This window comes from Narcine bancroftii, chromosome 10 (genome assembly GCF_036971445.1).
Source record: "Narcine bancroftii isolate sNarBan1 chromosome 10, sNarBan1.hap1, whole genome shotgun sequence".
In the NCBI taxonomy this organism is placed as follows: Eukaryota; Metazoa; Chordata; class Chondrichthyes; order Torpediniformes; family Narcinidae; genus Narcine; species Narcine bancroftii.
This window is the reverse complement of record NC_091478.1, coordinates 70265216-70286090: the sequence shown is the minus strand read 5'-3', so window position 1 is coordinate 70286090 and position 20875 is coordinate 70265216. Positions and strand designations below refer to the sequence as shown.

General features: G+C 35.9%; 1 protein-coding gene across 5 annotated transcripts in view; it reads right to left on the bottom strand.

The window, feature by feature from the left end:
• The window catches only part of wwp2 (WW domain containing E3 ubiquitin protein ligase 2), a 185902-nt gene that overhangs the window by 29815 nt on the left and 135212 nt on the right, over positions 1-20875 (bottom strand). For all 5 annotated transcript variants that reach the window (XM_069901300.1, XM_069901298.1, XM_069901299.1 and 2 more), the window contains 4 exons: positions 15744-15798; positions 12860-12941; positions 1605-1739; positions 43-118 (listed from right to left, as the gene is read on the bottom strand). In XM_069901300.1, coding sequence (XP_069757401.1) covers positions 43-118; positions 1605-1739; positions 12860-12941; positions 15744-15798 — 348 coding nt within the window. The remainder of the gene's footprint in view (positions 1-42; positions 119-1604; positions 1740-12859; positions 12942-15743; positions 15799-20875) is intronic.

Genomic DNA, 20875 nt, shown 5'->3' with positions numbered 1-20875 from the left:
TTTTGTTTATTACTTTCTTATCTTGGAAAGCATTGTACTCACATGACAGAGGAAACGAAATTGGTGGTATTTCCATCGAAAACTTCGATCATATGCTGCTGGAGAGCCACTTCTAGCACTGTAAAATTATTAAAATGCTTAATGATGTAATGAGATCAACTTATTCCTACCACATCAAAAGTGGAACAAGCTAATTCATAAACAAACATTTTTTGCAATATTCAGAGATTTATTCAACAGAACAGTATTTAATTTCTAACTGTAGTTCCAGTGATATAAAATACAAGATTTATTTCCATATAACATCTTTTTATGAAGTCATGGAAGTATGAAATGTAAACTACGAATGCTTCAATAAAGTGTGTTTACTGAAAAATATGTCAAATATACATTTCTTTTCCTTTATGACTGCTTTTGGAGCAACAAAGGAATCTGACTCCTTCAATCCATCAGTGTGCACCTTTATCATTGAGTTTAGTTATTAATACAAATAATTCCTGCTTCTGCTTTCCATCTTGTCAAATACCAGTTAGTGATAAAGTATTAGAGGGCCCACTCAGTGGATACGATATCCTTGTACTCAATAGCCGAGTGTCTCAATTCCAGATATTTTATTCCAGATATTTTATTACTCAACTACTTGAATCATCTGATGTGGAGTGATTGGATAATTGTCTCCAGCTTTTAAAACGCATCATCCCATCACGATTCCAAAAAAACATCTAGATGTTCTTTCACTGCCAGCCTCCATGACCAGAATGCTGGCACCAATAAATGGTTAGATATTTTCTTGGCACAGCAGATGAAGGAAATCATCGCCGAATAATTGCAGAAAAACAAGTTAGGTGAACCACAGGAATTATATTTTATTCCTGATTTTAAAAAAAGGATTACATTCAAACACTTTTCAAAATATTGCCATGCTATGTAAAGAAAAAGCTGATAGTATTTTAATATTTTCTCCCAAAATTGGAATAATTATCATTGCGCAAACCACATTTAGGGATTAGAATAATTTTTTTTAATGTATAAAAAAATAAGTTTGGAGGTTTTACTCTGTTTTAGTGTTTATTCTCTGACAAAACCTTGGTACCCAAGATGAAGATCACAAATAACTATGGTTTTTTTTTCCAATTTTATTTCATTAAAAGATAGATCATATATCTAAATGCTTGCACGCTTAGTGATCTTTTTAATTTATCAAGGAGAATTCATTACAAATTCATGATGAAAGATTCTGATGTTCAGGATGTATTTTCTATTGAAGGAATTTTGCCTAAAACTGAGGTTCAAGTTTATTATCAGCAGACAAAACACACAATAGACGAAAGAGTGTTGCTCCAGACATGCATAATATTTTTCACACTTTAATACCGAGGTGACACAGTAAATCCCAATCAAATTAGTATTTGTCTTCAGCTTCTTTTAACACTACTAAGTTGATACAAACGCAAACATTCTTTACAAACTTTAATCACATCCCAGTTATTGATTTTAATATTATTTGATCATTCCCATCAGTTAGAAGCTATGAAGTCAAAAGATAAAAATAATATAATTTTCACTATATGTGCGAGACAGTTCCTCAAGTGAAACATGTTTACCTAGAGGTGGAATCAAATCCAGTTCGAGGATCTTTAAAGGTGGTGGATCGTGAATTATGGTCCACAAAATATCGAACTCCTTCATTTGTGTATTTCATCTCCCAGCCAGGAGGCAGTGGGGATTCTTGGATCATCCTATGAAAACCAAATTTTAATTTGTGTTATTGGAATATCTCCTATGATATTGGACCACAATAGTCATAGTGAAAATCAATTAGTTTCAGGTTTTACTAATCTGAACTGTGGTACTTCAATCACTTTCTTCTTGAATGGTTCAACAACCTTTTTTTTCCCATTCAGGGAAAATGATTATCCACTAATAATAATTAAGACTGTGAACTAGCAACCATTTCCTCTAGAACTTTCAAGAGTTACGGCAACATTCCTATACCGACTTATAAAAGTAAATACGTTTTAAGAAAATGCAGATTCACAAATATCATTGAGTATTCCTCATTTTAAGTTAAAACCCTTTGTATCAAAAATTGGGGGAAATAATTAATGCACCTGGAGACAAGCTATACATTAATTATAGGGAAAGGAAAAACATTATGGTGCTTGAAGGAGACATTCTTTTTTAAATTTTTAAAAATTTTTCACACTATGAACCATATTAATCAAAATACACACAAACATTTCCCTCTTGAATATACACAGTGACATTTTCTCCCCTTTATCCCCCCTCCCTTCCCTCCCTCCTTCCCACCCCCCTCCAAACCCATTAAACGTTCAACATATACAATACAATAAACCCATTAAACAATGTCATCACACAATGAAAATAAACAAGAAAATTGTGTCATCTACTGTTACACACTGGGTCAGTTCATTTCGTCTTCTTCTCATTCTATCCACAGTAGGCCCTCTCTGTTGTGTTCCATGTACGGTTCCCAAATTTGTTCAAATAGTGTGACTTTATATTTTAAATTATATATTATTTTTTCCAATGGAATACATTTATTCATTTCCATGTACCATTGCTGTACTCTTAGGCTCTCTTCTGATTTCCAAGTTGACATTATACATTTTTTTGCTACAGTTAAGGCTATCATAATAAATCTTTTTTTGCGCTTCATCCAGTTTGAGGCCTAATTCTTTACTTCTTATATTACTTAGAAGAAAGATCTCTGGATTTTTTGATATGTTGCTTTTTGTGGTTTTATTTAATACCTGATTTAGATCTTTCCAAAACAAAAGTGAACAAGATCTAAAAATAAAGATAAAAAATGAAATATGGGAAAAGCTATGCTCCGGAACTATGAGAAATACAATAAACACAAGGTTTCGCATGATACAATACAATTGGTTACACAGGCTATATATCATGCCCCAAAAGTTAAACAGTATCAGATAGATGTTTTCGCTGTAAGGAGGAAACGGGAACAACAGTACATGCAATTTGGGCATGTGAGAAAGTGAAGGAGACATTCTTGAAGGGACAAAGACAGAAACCATTTTGGTCGCACAAGAAGCAAGCAAGGAGCTATCAACCTGCTGATTCCATTCTATGAGCCAGAAAATAGTGAAAGACAATGAAGCAAATCTGCAGAGAAATTAAAGTGAAGTACAAGAACTGTAGAGTGGTGACATTATGGAATTATAATGACTTTATTATTGATTTGGATAATGTTAAAAGAATGAGAAAAGAAGAGACTTCCAAAATGTGCAATGTTCTTGTTCTGTACTTTTTCGCCTCAAGGTGGGAGCATCTGGTTTTAACTAATGAACTGGACCAAATGTCAATGACATTATATTTTAAAGTTTTGATTTTTTTTTAATAGAAGAAAATTGAGGGGGAATGAAACAATGCAATAAGAGAAGGTTTTACCGGATAAAGCAGAGCTAAGTAAAACACAGAAATGCTGGAGGAACTCAGTTGGGCTCACAGCATCAATAGGAAGTAATGACATATAACTGAAGTTTGGGGCCTGAGCCCCTCTTCAAGGTATCTTGAAGAAGGGCTCAGGCCTGAAATGTTGGTTATATATCTTTACCTCCTATTGACTCTGCAAGACCTGCTGGGTTCCTCCAGCATTTGTGTTTTTACTTCAATCACAATGTTTCACTCTAACCCAGAACTAAACACAGGTGTGTTTTAAAGTGAAGATCCAAAAACAAACATAACAGATGATGAAAGTCTGAAGTATAACTAGAAGTGCTGAAAATATCAGGACAGAGAGAAAAACAAACAACATTTTGGTCAATGAATTTTTATCATAACGGGGAACTAAGAAATATCATCTTTCAAGTTGTAGTGAAAGGGTAAAGAGGCATAGAGTGAATGTCTGAGATAGAATGGATGTACAAGAGAGTAAATAACAAAACTAGTGGAATTAATTATTCGAAAATGGATAAAAAAGGTTTAAAAAAATGAATGTCTTGAATTTGTGTAAACAGAAGGTTAAAAAAAACACTCCTGGAATTGTCAAAGGCTGCAATGGCTGATCAGTAGAAACTGTTGAATTCATTACTGAGTTTTGAAGGCTACAATGTCCCTCGTCTAATCCAACACTAATCTCATTTTATTTTCCCCTTGTTCATTGATGTGTGCCAAATCAATAAGAGGCTTAACACTGTCACTGAGGAGCTGATGTTTCCCTTCTCTAGAACCATGGTTCACAATCTCAAATCAAGGAAAGAGTCATTCCGGGCATCGAACATTACAGCACAGTTCAGGCATCTGCAGAGTTGAGAAAAACAAATCTTCGGAACTCTCCACTCAAAAGTATAGTATAGGCTTGATATAGGATTCCAAAAATCTCTGCAAAGGGGAGGTAGTAGTCAGTAGTCATATAGCTGGGTAAAAATTGATTAAGAGGTACCTGAGAGACTGGCTATGCTGAACATAAATGGGTCACTTGGTCAGCATTTTAGTTTTCTGAAGGGAGGAAGTTTGTAAATTATGACTTGCCCTAGCAAGATGGAAAAAGACAAAAATGAACCTCCTGTTCAAAACTGAGGGTTAGGATATGCCAATAAACTACAGACTAGTCAGTTTGACAATGGTGATGGAAAACCTTTTACAAGCACTAATCGTGGAAAATTAGACATGGAAAATTTGGACCTTAAATGTTAACAGAAACTGCCTGATGCCTGAGAGTTTCTAGGATTCTTTGTTTTTAATTAAGTCAGATATTTGAAGTAGTCTGGTTACTCCATATTCCAACACAGATGTGTGAAAAGTAAATTGTGTTAGACTACCCTGGTTAGTTTGACTACTGGTTAGTTGTGTTTGACTACCCTGGTTAGTTTGACTACTGGTTAATTGTGTTAGTTTTTTGCTGAGGTAACAATGAAGGGTGCTGAAGGAGATATACTACAATGTCATAGATGTGCACTTCAGGTGTTTGACTGATGAGCAAATGGCAGCTTTGATAAGAAATTGGCTCAACTACAAAAAAAAAGTCACGGTAGAAGTGCATTTCTTTCCAGATGAATGTATTTGACTAGCAGATAATATCTAAATGATTTAGGCAAAATCATGAAAAAAAATGACAGATTCAAATATGGAAATGTGACAAGCAGCGAGAAGGGTGGTAATAAAATGCAAATGACACACAGAAAGGCTGGTGGAATTAATGACTCAGATAGGTGGCATTTAATGCAGAGAAATATAAAGTTATTAACTTTTCAGAAAGAACAAAAAAGTTTGGCAAAATGGCTCTAAAGGATTTGTGCCACATCGAGATCTGGGCATACACTGAAAGCACTCAAAACAGCAATATTGGACTGCATAAATCACTTAAGAGGCACTGAATAAAAGAAAGCATGGAGATAACCAGAAACCTCTACACACACAAAAAAACTTGGCCACAATTGGCGTTTGGCATCCAATTACAGTCACCACACCTAATGGAAAAATGGAGACTGGGCAGAAAAGATTTCCTTGAATGGTTCCAGGGATGAAACATTTTAGTTACCAAATGGATGTCGTTGTACAAGATTAACAGGAGATTTAATAGAAACATAGATGAGATGTGTATGGGGAAGTTTTAGAAAGCCAGTGTTATTTTTCAGTACACATGATAAAATGTATTTATTCTTTATTTTTGATAAGTTATAATATTTGTAATATATAAATAGTATGTTTAAGACCATTACTGCTCTCGCTTTTATATCCATAGGTTCCTGAAACTGCAAAGCATCATATTTCAATTATACTAGTTATTCTATTTTCATTAAATCTATTCTCAAACCAAGAGTTCAATAGGTCTTACAATCTATGTATGAATGTGTTTATTATTTCTAATCATTATGATGGCTATCTTCCTTTCCACGTGTTCTAGGGCAGGGGGAACATACACTATTCCCATTAAACATCATCACTGAAGTTAGCAAGGCAAGGAAAAGGCTCATTTACATTAACCCTTTCCTTACTTCAGGATATATCAAGACACTTGACAGCAAAACCAGTTACTTTTGAAATATAGTACTTCTGACAGAAGGAAATACAATCAATAATTTGTATACAACAAGCTCGCATTATGAAATAAATTATAGTTACAACACAAATGTCAGCCTGACCAAAGAGCTGTTAACAGACACTGCCTGATGCCTGAGAGTTTCTAGGATTCTTTGTTTTTAATCAAGTCAGATATTTGAAGTAGTCTGGTTACTCCATATTCCAACACAGATGTGTGAAAAGTAAATTGTGTTAGACTACCCTGGTTAGTTTGACTACTGGTTAGTTGTGTTTGACTACCCTGGTTAGTTTGACTACTGGTTAATCTCCAGTGACTTGTCCTGGTCTGGCTGCATTAATGTAACATCCGAGAGAGTGCACCAGTGCCTCCACTTCCTCAGAAGCCTGAGGTAATTTGACAGGTGCACCTCTGACGACATCTTATCAGCAAACTGTTCTGCCCAAGACCACAAGAAACTGCAAAGGGTTGTTAATGTGCTCAGGCCATCAAACATAAATCCCTTTCCTCTCCATTGATTCCATCCATAACTCCTGCTGATTTCGAAAAGCAGCCAACATGGTAAAAGGCTCATCCCACACCAGTCACGTGCTGTTCAGCACCCATTCCCCACCCTGTGAGGTACAATTTTCATAAGTGTGACATCAGATTCTTCAAAGACAGTTTCTGTCCCCCTATTATACGACTCCAGGATGAGCCCCAAAAAGAGTACAGTTGTGATGCCTTTGCTCTGTACCAACTGACATTACTCTACAACCTGCACTTTTGTACTGAGTCTTACTATGTATGAGATGTCCACTGGTCTACTCACAAAACAGCCTGTATCACTGTATTTTGGTACATGTGACAATAAACGTGAACTTGGGTAACTCTCTACATTTCCTCAAAATGATCAGGTGGGAAGGGGCGGCTCTGTGAACTCGTATTCTGTCTGGACACCCTCCAAACAGATGACATTAACCTCAACTTCCATTTTCCATTAGCCCCAATTCCCCCATCTCTCCACTTCCCCTATCCCTCTCTCCTTTCCTCCAGCTCTGCATTCACAGAGCTACCCTCCCCCTCCCCCAATCAATCCTCACCTTTTCTCTCCCATCCAGGTCCAATTATCATCTTGTTGGTCTGTGCTCCTTCCCCTACCGTTTTTTCCCTCCTTGCCCAGCCTTTTTATTCAGACACCTGCCTGCATTTTGTTCATACCTTGAAGAAAGGTTCAGGCCAAAATGTTGGTCATATATCTTTACCTCCCATGGATGCTGCGAGACCTGCTGAGTTCCCCCAGAATAGTTATGTTTTCTAATATACTTTAATGAAAGGCAAGTTACTCTGGTCTCAATCTCATCTTGTAATCAAACAGATTTGCACCATACTGAAATCTGAATGTGTCTAGGTCACTGAAACAAACCTGTACGTGGTATTTGGGTAACACTGATCAGAGACAAAGCATCTAAGATGTATTGTCAAGCAACAAATAAATGACTGGAAATGCACTCCATCAAATGATGAAAACAAAACAAATTAAAAAGAGTGCAATAGTGGCTGGAAGGAATAACCAGATTCTTTTTTGTAAATCTGCACTAAATACCAGACTAATTAAAACTTATTTCTTTGCCAATTGCTTGTGACTATATTCATTTACAATATAAATTACTCTAAAAGCCAAAATTAAAATAATATTTAGAAAAACAAGTTCCATTTAGCAGTATTTTCTGTGGGCTAATAAATTACCCATGTATCAGAATGAAACACTGTGACCTAATTACAAAACTTCCCTGCTAATCATTTCATTTGACTCCCTGTTCCATATGATTCAATGGAGAATTTTCACTAGCCATTCTCAACCTTTTTTTGGCTCTGCCCCACCCCCCCCACCCTCCCCACTTCAGGACTCTGCTTAAAATTTATGGGCCCCCTTCCCTATGAAGCAGTTAAGTTTTAGTTTATTTCGTACCTCTACCGATTATATAAAAAATACAAAAGAAATTTATGTCACGCAAGGTGAAAAGAAAACAAGGCTTTTACTTAAATCTGCTGTTCCCCCCCCCCCCCCCCACCACCACCCCCAGAGGCTACCATTGAGAATGGATGGTTTATACATTGAAGTACCTGCTAAGATACCTCGAAAGTGCATGTCAACTAGCAATTTGTGCAAAGATTTTTAAGACTTAAACCTATCTGCACTTACCCAATACTCATACTACTTGTAAGAACAATCGCAGAGAATTTGTTACTATGCCATCAAAGTTGTTGAGAACCAAACCCTCAGTTTGAAGGTCTATAGTGAATCACTAAACAGTGCATTTAAAAACAGCAGGGAGCAGTTTCAGTGCATTGATTACAAGCATGTTGCAATTTGACACAATATTATCAATAATTTATTCAGTTCTTCATTAAAATGACAAAGAAAACGTCATTCTTGATTTTGTTAGCCCAAAATATTGCTTGGCTATTAGTAAATGAGTGGCAATGGTTATAAAATACCTCTGCCAAGCTTTCATAACTGTTGTTTCTGTTCATGCTGATTCCTGACAAGCTAATTGAGATAACCATGTATTTTTTGTCATAATTACAGCAAATTGGTCACCAATTGGCTTGCTGTCAAATTCGACCGAGGAACATAGAGACTGTATAGTTAGTTAACTGAGACACTGATTCCATTTACACAACTATTTATTTTGATTGGTTCAGTTTTTATTACATATTGTTACTACAATAATTAAAACTTAGCATCTAATGATAATTTTGTTTTAAAGTTTTATTTCTCTTAAAAAATCTTTTGTTTCCCTCCTGAGAAAGATTGACATCTTCCACAGCAAAGAAGAGGGCCACTTTGTTTCCAAGCAGACTTGATTTAATTCTCCTGTTTTATTTCCCCCCCACTTTCACAGTCGCATTACCTCACAACTAATAGCCAGAGGAAATGCCTGCAGAATGTACTTATTGAACAAACTCATGAGCATTCAATCCCTAGTGGTTTACATACAAGTTAAATATTCAAATGGAACTAAAATTTTTGCAGTATATTTCTGCAATTTCTCATTTTCCCCAACCATTAAAGGCAGTGAATTAGACAGGAATACAGATCCAAAGGTGTTGTCACAACTATAGTTTTTCATGCCTGTGTTCATATTGCAAACAGCCATGTTATTGAATACCTAGAACATGAAAGCAGAGCTGAATCCTAATTTCTTTTTTTTCCAAAAATTAGTATCAAACACATTCACAGAATAAATTAATAATCAACAACAGTACAATTTAAAAAATGAAAAATAACCCATTCACTGATTAAATCATGTACATTTAAAGTGCAATATTTTCAGTCATCCAATTTATATTTGACTCCACAAAAAGTAAATAGGTTGAATCCTGCATTATCAGATTTATGTTTTAGGTGAGGACATGAGATTGGATCATTTTTACATTCTATTTGGCAGTATCCTAAAGTTAAATATTTCTGGTTGGAAGTCAGTAACTTATTGGAACAAATTACAAGGGGTAAGTTCCCACAGGATCAATGTTATTTTTATTGAGTAATATTAAGTTTCTAAGACCTAAATTAAAATTAACTATGTATCAAATTGAATTTTTACAAATTGCCATTGCAGTTTCTAGGAAATGTATAGCAATATCATGGAAGTCAGATACAAATTTAGGTATGGAAAGCTGGCATGCAAAACTTCGTAGTTGAAATAAATATCATGTATTTATATACATATGGCACCCATATTTACAAAATGTGGGTTTGTATATCTAATAGACTCTCTGAAGACCTCATTTCTTGGTATCCTTCAATACTAGACTTTATGATATAAATGCTCTATACCCTTGGCATTCTCCAGTCTTTCTTTTCCTATTTTCTATTTTTTCTTTCTTATGATTTTGGAGAGAGGGGAGTTTATATACCACATGTATAACTTTTCAAAATAATTTTTGAATTGAATGTAATGTAATTATTTTTGTAAATAAAATATTTTAAAAGTAATCAAATTTATAATGTGGGATGTGTAAAAATGATTAAATGTGGGTCTGAGCTGCAGCAATGAACTTAAACCAAAAGGAAAATATTTTATCTGCATCTATCACATGGACAACAAGTCCTTTCATTTTATAAAAACAGAACATGCTCAGTGGGCAAGGCAGCAACCCCAGAAACAGCAATATTGTTTCAGATCTACGATATTTCAACTGAACAAGGAAATTTTAGAAAATCACACACGTTTTAAGTTGCACAGAGAAAGGAAGGGGTGAAGAGAACAAAGGTCCTCTCTGTGATGGGATGCAAACCAAGAGCGAGCAGTTAGGACAGAGATAGTGGTAAAAGGCCATTATCCATTCCTGATCACTCTGGAGAAGATGTACAAGGAGAGGAATGAGAATCAAGGAGTAAGAAGGTGAAGCAGCAATTCACTGTACCTGCATTTCTTGTTCACTTTGTGGTCATCTCTACATTGGAGAAACGAAAACCAAACCGAGTCATCACTTCGGTCGGTACCTGTCCATTCAGTCACAACGGTGACCTCTCACAACTCTCAACCTGTAATTAACTCCAATTTTTCTCCCTCAATATTTATTCCCTGCCTGAAATGCTGGCATTCGCTCTCATTTACTCCAATTTTTCTCTCAGTATTTCCTGCCTGAAATGTTGGCATTCTCTCTCATTTCTTATTTCAAGCAACTGCAGTGTTTGCTATCTCACAATTGCAACATCATTCATTACACTCTCTCCTCTGTCCTTCTATTTGCATCAGCTCCGAATCAATGAGTGATAATTAATTAGCATTATCGCAGCCGGCACTAACACCAAGTCACTCAATATTCCTCAGTCTTCACCATATCACCTATCATTCCATATTCTAACTGCCCCCTTCCCTGCATTTTAAAACATGCTTAATTTCTAGATTCTCATTGTTTTGATGAAAGATTATCAACCTGAAGTGTAACAGTTTCTCTTTTACTCAAATATGTTACTTGACCTGCTGGGTACCTCCAGAATGTTTTGTTATAAGAACAGATTTTCAGAATCTTCAGATTTTTTGCCCTTTCATTTGAACGAGTAGGAAAAGTTGTGGGAAGGAAGAAGGTTCTTTACATCTTTTTTAGTTAATTAGGTTTGCTTTAATATTCTTAAATATCTTTAACTGACATTTAAAAAAATAAATTTATGTTAATAATTACTAAAATGTTCTAAGTTAAATTGACTTTTAATTGCTTATAAATGAAACTAAATAACAGGGTCTTTTTAAATCATCCCAAGCCTTTGACAGCCAGAAAAGGCAGGGATACACCGTTACATGGCTTTGCCTGATTCAGCCAACCCACTTGATATGATTACATTGCAAAGACCCACAACTGGGATCCGTAAAGTTTTCCAATCACATCGTGACCACAAAGGGTGAGCATTAACAACAAGGTCAAGTGTACTGCATTTTGATCCAATAGTGCTTATTGCAAATACTTAGTGGACTTGACACTGGGCAAATTAAATGCATAATGTGAGGAATGTTAGTATGATTTTCAATTGTTGTGAACTTGAGGAGTGAAATTGTTAAAACAAGATAAAATCAGTTTAATGGTAAAAATTCAAGATTTTCAAATATAGACAAGATAAATGTGTAAATGATACCAAAAGCTATAAGAATGTATGTAAACATATGCCAATTATTTTCAAGTCAACATATTCTGACCAACATCTAAATAGCAACACCTAATAGTCTGAATATCCCCAGGACTGTTTGATCTCAGAAGCTAAGCAGGCACAGGACTGGTCAGTATTTGGAGGGGAGACCACCTAGGAACAATAGGTGCTGTAGGTTTCTTGAGGGGCGCTGGACAAAGTGGCGACTCTCTGTCTGCCTTATGGTAGTCAAAAGTTAGAATTTCATATATGCTACATTCTAAATATAGTATTACATGACAATAATGGAACCTTTATCTTTATCTGAATTGGAAACTTGGAACTCCATTTTACTGCACTTCCCTTTTGAATTTGTAACTAGTTGTCATTAATTTCTGAATGAACATGGCTTTAAAAAACACATGTCAGTCTACTTTCCTTAAATACTCGGATTAGGTTGATGAAGAGCAAAGTCTGCAAACTTTTATTTCGGGAATCTGTTACTCTGTTTTAGTCTTGCACAGGGACACATTTGCTGCGGTTGTCAGGGATAGAATCGTAAGCAGTAACCCCCAGTGCTGCTTGGGGGCCATGTGCCAGGAGGTGCTCAGGAACAGCCTGGTGAAGACGATCTATTTGATTTTCCCTTGCTTTTTTCCCAGAAGTTATTTGGCTTATTCACTGTCAGTCTCACTAAATTTACCCAATAAGTAAAAGTAACAAATGCCTGATGATTTTGAATTGAATCACATTAGTATTAAAATAAATGCATTAAGAAATGCTCTTACGTCAACTGTTATTGCTGCACATTGACATTTCTCCTGAATTTGCTCCACTCCAGAATTAAGTGCCAACCAAAGAAACTAAACCAAATCTGAAATACCTCTTGTTTCCCCAAATTCAGAAGAATGCGAAGAGCTAAAGTCAAAGATTTAAGAAACAAATTATTCCTTATTATTTCCCAAATAGGCATGTAGAAAGTAATAATGTTAAATGTGGCTGTAATTAGAATACTTAGTGGGTTACCCGAGTATTTTCACATGTGTAAGTTAAGATGCAATGCTGAAAATCTTACAGAACAATAACAAATTTCAAATTTATTTTAAACAGGAAGGAGTACCACTCGGATGAGACAGTTGGTTTCATTGAGAATTCATCAGGTTTCCCTAAAATGTGCCTCTTCAGTTATTACTTATTAAAAAGACATGAGCTACATTTACCCTTGAGTTCTTGGATCCTCCCACTGGGTTGTCCGTGTATTGTGGTTAACAAAATAGTCACGTCCATTATCCTGGCGTTTCTCTGGGGAGAGTGGAGAAGGGGAGAGGGGTTTTCAAAAATCTTTATTATCCAACTTCACAAACAATAAAGTGTCACTTTTCAATTCTGCCATTCTTTATTAGTTCCAAATGTATCAATCAGATACCGTGTCTGTCATTTTAAAATGTAAGGGACATACTGCAGCTGACAAAATGTTAAATTCAGTATTAAATGGAAAGATAATTTACTGTATCTGATATTATTACAACTTTATTATATCAGTAAATATTAGTGTTGGGTATTCACATTCAGTACATGCTAGTAGTCATGCTTGTCTCTTAGTGGAAGATCATATGTCATAAATGAACTGCAAGGTTGTGTGCATCGTATTAATAAAAGTCTGCCTCAACCTTTGAGAAATCAAAACTTTTCCAGCTGTATCACTGAATACTAGTGGCCTTTTAATCCACTATGGGGTTAGAACTGTTATTTGTGGCCCCTTTCAAAACCACCCCTTGAAGAAACCTTACAAAAAGTGCATTTATTCAGATACTGTAGATGATCTCCAGAACAAGAATATTTTTGTGTCAGAAAAATGTCAATGAAACCAAAATATTCTTTATCATGTGGTGAAATAAACATTTTACCAGGCTAAAAAATAAATCTTTCTTTTTGAGAATTACATTGAAATATGAAAAACCCAACAGCTCCTTATAATTCCTGGGCAATGAATGGATTATTGTATCTGTAAAAGTCTGCTTCTTGCCACCCACTCTGTGGTCTGACAACCTCATGGAACATGTATGTTATTTGTCACTGTGAAAACACCATAGAACTAAATAAACACTCCAGCCCAGTCATGAGTTTTAAAAAAAACATCAATTTCAATGTGCTGTACAGTCAAAATGAACTTGTACATTTGAGATTCTTATCAATTGCATGCTTTTAATTACAACAAATCAACTCCAGATGAAAACCAATTCAACCTCTAGTACTGAAATCCCTTCAATTGACAGAAACATTTTGAACTACTGTAGTTACTAAGGAAGCCAGGTTTTTCTTAAGAAAAGTATCAAATAAGTCAGGACTTATGAAATCTTGTTAACTTGGTTGGACTGGGTTAAGCAAATTAGTCTCATCTTTCAGCAGCTAAGTTAAGGTGTCAATGACTTGGGAAGAGTTGAGTGAGGAATGGAACAGGACACATGCCATGTCACTCCCCCCAAATATGAAACTCCTGCTTCTGATTCACAATGTAGCACTGTTACTGACAATTTGTAATATTTTTCACCTGACCCACAGAACAAAAGCGCATCACTGCTTCAGATGTGGTTTAAGATTAATTAACTTCCTTATTAACAAGATGTTGTAAATAAAATCTGTATGATGATTAGATTTTTTTTGCTTTAAAAAAGCTAATTATCTTTAAATCTAAATTAAAGAAACCCAGAGCATATTGCGAGATGCCCAAGTTATATACTCTGGAGGAGTTTAAAAATTTCTTAATAAGGCAGCGTCAAGAAATTAGATTCACTGGGATAGACACTTTCAGAATAATTCATCACAATGTTATATCAGAAATTATCAAGAACTGTAGATATAAACTTTCATGTATTTCCATTCCTCTGTCATGATAGTAGATGGATCCACAGTATGACAATGACAGCTTCCCAAACTGCAGCATTTTTTTAAAATTCAAAGTCAAACAATCAAAGGATTAAACTGACAACTATAAAAAATACCATTCAAGCACTAAATGCTTCTAATCTTCTTCAATGACTCCAACACCATTATTTCTGGAATAAAATAACACATTTTGCACATGACCTGTAAGTTCACCTAATGTCTTATAATACAGGAAGCAGCAGAAAATGTTGAGAAAAGCAATTGCAAGTTATCAAAGTTCTTAAACATTAAATTCTACTTTGGAAAATGCTGGTATTTATCTTAAATTTATTATGGTCAACCTTTTCCAATAAAGGCTCAAGCCTTGTGATGGCTGACAAGTATAATATTTCTGTACCATCTTCTCTCCAGCCTACCTCTCCCCATTGATACACAAGGCAATGTGGTGGTTACTGTTATAAAAGGAAATGCCACATTTTTTTGCTTGAGTACATTTTAACTTTTGGAATATTGTTCATCATACTAGGATAAATATTTAGACTATCAACCAGTCTTCACTAAGCTAATTAGAGTCATGCGTCACTTAACATCCACGATACGTTCTGCGAAATAGGACATTAAGCGATTTGGACATTGTGTGAACACCACATTATAGTAACATATATGTATTATAGGTTATATACGTACTGTTCCATTATACACCTGGTAGCACAATCACTTGATATACAAGAGACATGAGATACACGTGTTGAGTGCGGGAAACTGCTGCATCCCATTCCCTGATCAGAATTTCTGAATATTATAACTTTATGGGACCATGCATGTATATGCGGTAGGACATTGCCAGAATGGATGTTATGCGGCGCATGACTGTACTTGAAATTAGTATATCCATCTCAAGCTAGAGCAAAAATGATAAGGTTGAAGTAGAAAGCAAAGTGAGACTTACAGCAGCAAAATTCAAGAAATAAACCACATTCACTTGGCTTACTTGAACTACTGAATTTGAAATTAAAGGCAGAGGTTGTATTTTTAGTAATCAACTTCCTATAATAAAATTAAATTCCTTCTGTCAGAGAATTCATAGAACTTTATTAATAATTTAATAAGCAAATTCTCCTTTCTTACAACTATATGACAAAATGGTAACAAATGCATTAATAGTGCACAGAATTGAGAAAACTCCACTCAAATTATTAAATAACAATTTCTTCTTACCCCAGCCAGCAAGCAAAGGACCAAGGGCATCATTATCAGTGGAGATTCCAGAAGGCTAAAACAAAAAAATAGATATCCAACATATTGTTACTTCAGAGAATGGTTAAGACACGTAAGATAACTCTATCGCAACCTACTGTGATATTTTGCAGATCTCCCTGATCTCTTCTTTTTTCATTAAAACAGCAAACTTAGCAACTGCAGAAATCTTCATCATTCATATGTTATGAAAGCTGAGGTTTTCTAAAGCAATTTTGCCGCTGCAACATGTATCAGAAGCCCCAGCCAGAAAATTTTAAACTTCTTCACAGATCAATTATAAAACTAACTGTACCAATGCTAGACTGACACTGTTGGCTCGGGCAGCTGAAATTGCACTAGTGCTGCTGTGTGTCTCTCTCCCCCTCTCCAAGTTCTACACACAGAAATCACGGGCTGTTCTAATGAAATCATTACCGCATGGTGTGTACGCCCAAGCTTCCTGCCTGCAGTGTGTGTTCAACCTTTGTCAGTGTGGTGTTAATGTAAGCAGTATTCTGCTATGTAAATTAAAACTGAAGGGACATTCATGTTCTTTCCAGACAGACGCCCTTCCCTGCTATGAATGTTTTATTCATACTCACAAAAGCACCTTTATTCTGAATGTAAATGAATGGCAATGAAGTGGCTGCTCTGCCCCAACCAAGCTATGTAGCTCAGAGTAAAGGAAACTGATCATGACTAATGTTTGGGTATTTACATTACTTGCACAGTGTTACGCCAAAAGAACTTGGCATATTGTCTGGGATGGCCTATTTTAAACTGCTTTTATAAAATACAGTATTCAAAAGCAAAATTGTACAAACTGAGAATTCTTCTCAATTAATCAGCTATTAATTCTCTAGCATTGAATAAAGTTTTAAATAAGATAGTTTAAACTATGTAATGTATCACTGCGTTTTGCTTAAACTTTTAAGAAATAATCGATTTCACAGATTTTGCTGTGCAAATGTTTGTATCTTATCCAACTTTGGTTCTAATGCAAAGATAGACATGGATTTATGAACATTTTATATTTCTCAAAATATTCCACAGAACTTTGTGGCCACGTACTAGTTTTGAGTTGTATCTCCTATGGTTTTTTTTAAGATAGAGTTTGCATGGTTTTACTGGTCTGAAAAATGTCGGCGGTCTCGGCATTGGTCGTCCACACATGAACAGCCAAAACTCAAAATCTCCGTTGACTTACGCGAGTTTAGGCAACATATCGGACAGAAGTGCGGTAAGTAAAGAGGCGGGACTTGCAACACGCGTCATTAATACGTGCCATTCATTAACCTGCAGTTCACTTGAGACTGCAGGCTTTCCGGGAAGTTTACTAGTGGTCTAGGAGGTAAAATATTGGAATGGGAATGGCACCCTTGGTCACGTTCCGACATTTTTACACAGTATGCATTCCGCGAAAATGGCAATAACTTTCTGGAATGCAGCAGCTGTGCAAAAAAAAACATATTTATTGTAATGCAAGAAAGGTGGCAGCCAATATGCAAACATTCCTGAAGAAGGGCTCAGGCCTGCTATGTTATTGACTTATACTTCCTATGGATGCTGTGTGACTTGCTGAGTTTCTCCAGCACTTTTATGGAGTGCACTCAAACCCAACATCTGCAAATTTTTAATTCTCTTTTCATAAGCTTTTCTTATCTAGAATTCGATGGAAAGTTTATTTACCGAGGAATGAAAAAGCAATAGAAGATACCGACACCATGAGAGACACAAAATTACTGTATATTTCAACCCCTATTTTCTGGCTGCCTGAGGTACCCCGTTGACCAGTGTACAAGTCGACCCCCCCCCCCAAAGCCTGCAATGCTGGAGATGGGCCATTGACCAGCATATACGTTGACCCCCATAGATCGTGCGGATTGATCTGCTGGGTGTTGGCTGGAGGTGATTGCCATCATGGAGGGTCCATCGACACCACGCAGCAAATGACGAAAATATGAAGCAAGCTTTAAGTTGAAAGTGATAGAAATGGCCAAGAAAACCAACAACTGTGCTACTGCAAGAAAATTTGATGTTCATGAGAAATTGGTTAGAGATTGGAGGAAGAAGGAAGAGACTTTTAAGAAAAATACGAAAATGGCAATGTTCGTTGAGAAAAGGAACCACTCATTGGCCAGAGCTGGAAAATCACACTGCAGAAAGGGTACGTGAACAGAGGCAAGATTACTACATAGTCACCCAAAATAAAATAAGAACATTTGCATTGCAGTGGGCCAAGCCACACCTACACCTCAGTGACGATTTTGAGGCTACAGAAGACTAGTGCAATCATTTCATGAACAGGAAAAATCTGGTATTGCGCCAAAAAACAAAAATTGCACTGAAACTACCAAAAGATCTTGATCATAAAGTTCTAAGTTTTCACTAGTTTATTATACGGAACCAGCAGAAACACCAGTTTGCATTGACAAATATCAGAAACATGAAGCTGAAACCACCTCATCAGATACAGACTGGGACCTATATGATGACTGTATAAACAGTGAGAGTATGGATGTGCTTGGCACCATCTTTGCTTCAGATGATGATAGCAAGAGTGATTTTGAAGGGTTCTAAATGTGATGTTGTTTTCAGACAATGATAGCGATTTTGAAGGGTGCTAAATGTGTTGTTGCTTTCAATAAAAATCTCAATTAAAATATGTCGCAGTCGGGTTTTTAAAGGGTCAACATACTCCGAATCAGCTTTACCAACATACGCCAAATCGGTTTTTCCAAGGGTTGATTTGTACACCAGATCAGCACGGATTGGATTTTGAGCTGAATTTATGGTCTCAAAAGTATATCCAGTGTACGTCGACCCATATTTTTTGAGAGATTTTTTTTGGGTTTCACGACTCGACTTATATATCAAAATATACAGTATTTTGCATTGACGATGCTATTCCCTGGCCTCAGGACTGACCCTTAACATACCCTGGTGTAAACCTCCTTTTGAGGTTCAGGTAAACGAAAAAGTCTGCAGATGCTGTGATTGTAGTTAATCTCAATCAGAAACATTTGAGAAATATAAATATTTAAATGATAAAGGTTCTTAAAATACATTTAAGTACCAAAAAATAAGTAAAAATATAGAAAACTAGAAATACACCTTCCCACTTGAGGTTGTCAACCCTGCATGCTGTTATCTGATTTCACAGATGTTCCTGACTTCTACATTGGATGTATGGGCATGGAAATCAGGGAACTAATGACCGCATTTAATGATCATTGATGTTAGCCACAATTTCTAAACATTCATGGTTCACTGGCAATATTTTCCAAAAGTGCTGGAGAAACTAAGCAGGTCCTGACGAAGGGCTCAGACCTAAAAAATTTGGTTATATATCTCTGCCTCCGAAGGAAGATCTGGGACCTTCTGAGTTTCTCCACTGCTTTTGTGCATTAACCTTCAGAGGTTCACCTCACTTTGAATAGATCTTTCATTCTAGAAAAGAATGGACTCAGTAGAATTTCTGGTGTATTTTTGTTGAATGACAACATTGTCTGACTGGCTTAATGCAACCTAGATTGTATACCTAAAATGGATGAGGGGGGGGGGTGGGGGGGTGGCTTGGGAGGACGGAGGGGGGGGGAGAAAAAGTCACTGTATATGTGTGAAAAAGAAATAGTGTATATCATGGCTAATGTGATTTATGGTGTGAAAAATAAAAAATTTAAAAAAAAAGAATAGATCTTTCATTCTGTGCAAAATATTGATATCTATTCAATTCCCAACACAAGTGGGGCAGCAATGTCAGCCAAGTGGAAATTAGTTGGAGAGGTAGGTGCTGGTGCCTAGTCTAAAAGTGAAGAGAGTCTCATGTGTTGACTGTCCACAATCCTTTCTTCTAACTGCAAAACTCACACTCAGAGTTAAAATGGAACTAGAATTGTGAAAAGCAGAAAGTCAAATTTTTCGATTTCATTCTTATTATAATGTGTCAGTTACAGCTTTCTAGATTTTTAAAATTTTTAAAAGGTTTAATAGGAACATCACCAAAGAGTTTTCAACATTAGCACTTCCTTTCCAGAAATATAAACCAAGATATAAAGCTGAACAAATGGGCTGCATCCTGAACTCCTGCCCTCCTGGAGGTTTGTTGACAACTGGCTGCTTCTATAAAGGGCTTTGAACTACTTTCGAATGTCTCAATCAGAAACATTTGAGAAATATAAATATTTAAATGATAAAGGTTCTTAAAATACATTTAAGTACCAAAAAATAAGTAAAAATATAGAAAACTAGAAATACATCTTCCCACTTGAGGTTGTCAACCCTGCATGCTGTTATCTGATTTCACAGATGTTCCTGACTTCTACATTGGATGTATGGGCATGGAAATCAGGGAACTAATGACCGCATTTAATGATCATTGCTGTTAGCCACAATTTCTAAACATTCATGGTTCACTGGCAATATTTTCCAAAATTCCACAATTTCCATTGAAGAATTAAGGCATTCTAAATGGTAGAAATAAAGTCAAAATGGTTAATTTTGCATTTCACCAGAATCTTTTGTATTTTGTGAACAGAGAACTTTTAATTGCTGATAAGAACAGTGACATTTTAAATTAAAATTTCTGAATATTTCACCGTCACCTTATTTACATTCCTGAAAACTCTGTGATAAACTCAGTCATAATTTTATGACCAACAAAAGATCATTTTGAATCAGGGTACAAATGTACAAGAGCAGAATTTTTCATTTCCTTTTACATGCCCTGTACCATAAATGGAATATGTCCCATGAGTTGTGATCTTATTTGTGTTTTCTAATAATTAGCTTTAATTTTCAACAAAACACTATTCTCACAAAGAAAATACAACTGAGGAAATTAGTTGTTTAGAAACAAAGATTCATTTCAAGTTGATAACCACAGATGTTAGCTCTTATTTCACTCTTCTAAGCCTTCTCCCCGATAGGAGGAAGGAAAAAGAGAACATGCCCTGAGTGATTGGTTCTTCAGTATATGTGCTACTTTTTCTGGGCAGCAGTAGATGTAGTGAGGAGGGAAGTTCGCATTATGTTCTGAGCTGCATTCCCTACCTTTTGTCGCCTCTTCTATCTTAAGAAGAGCAACTCCCATTCCATACTGTGATGCATCC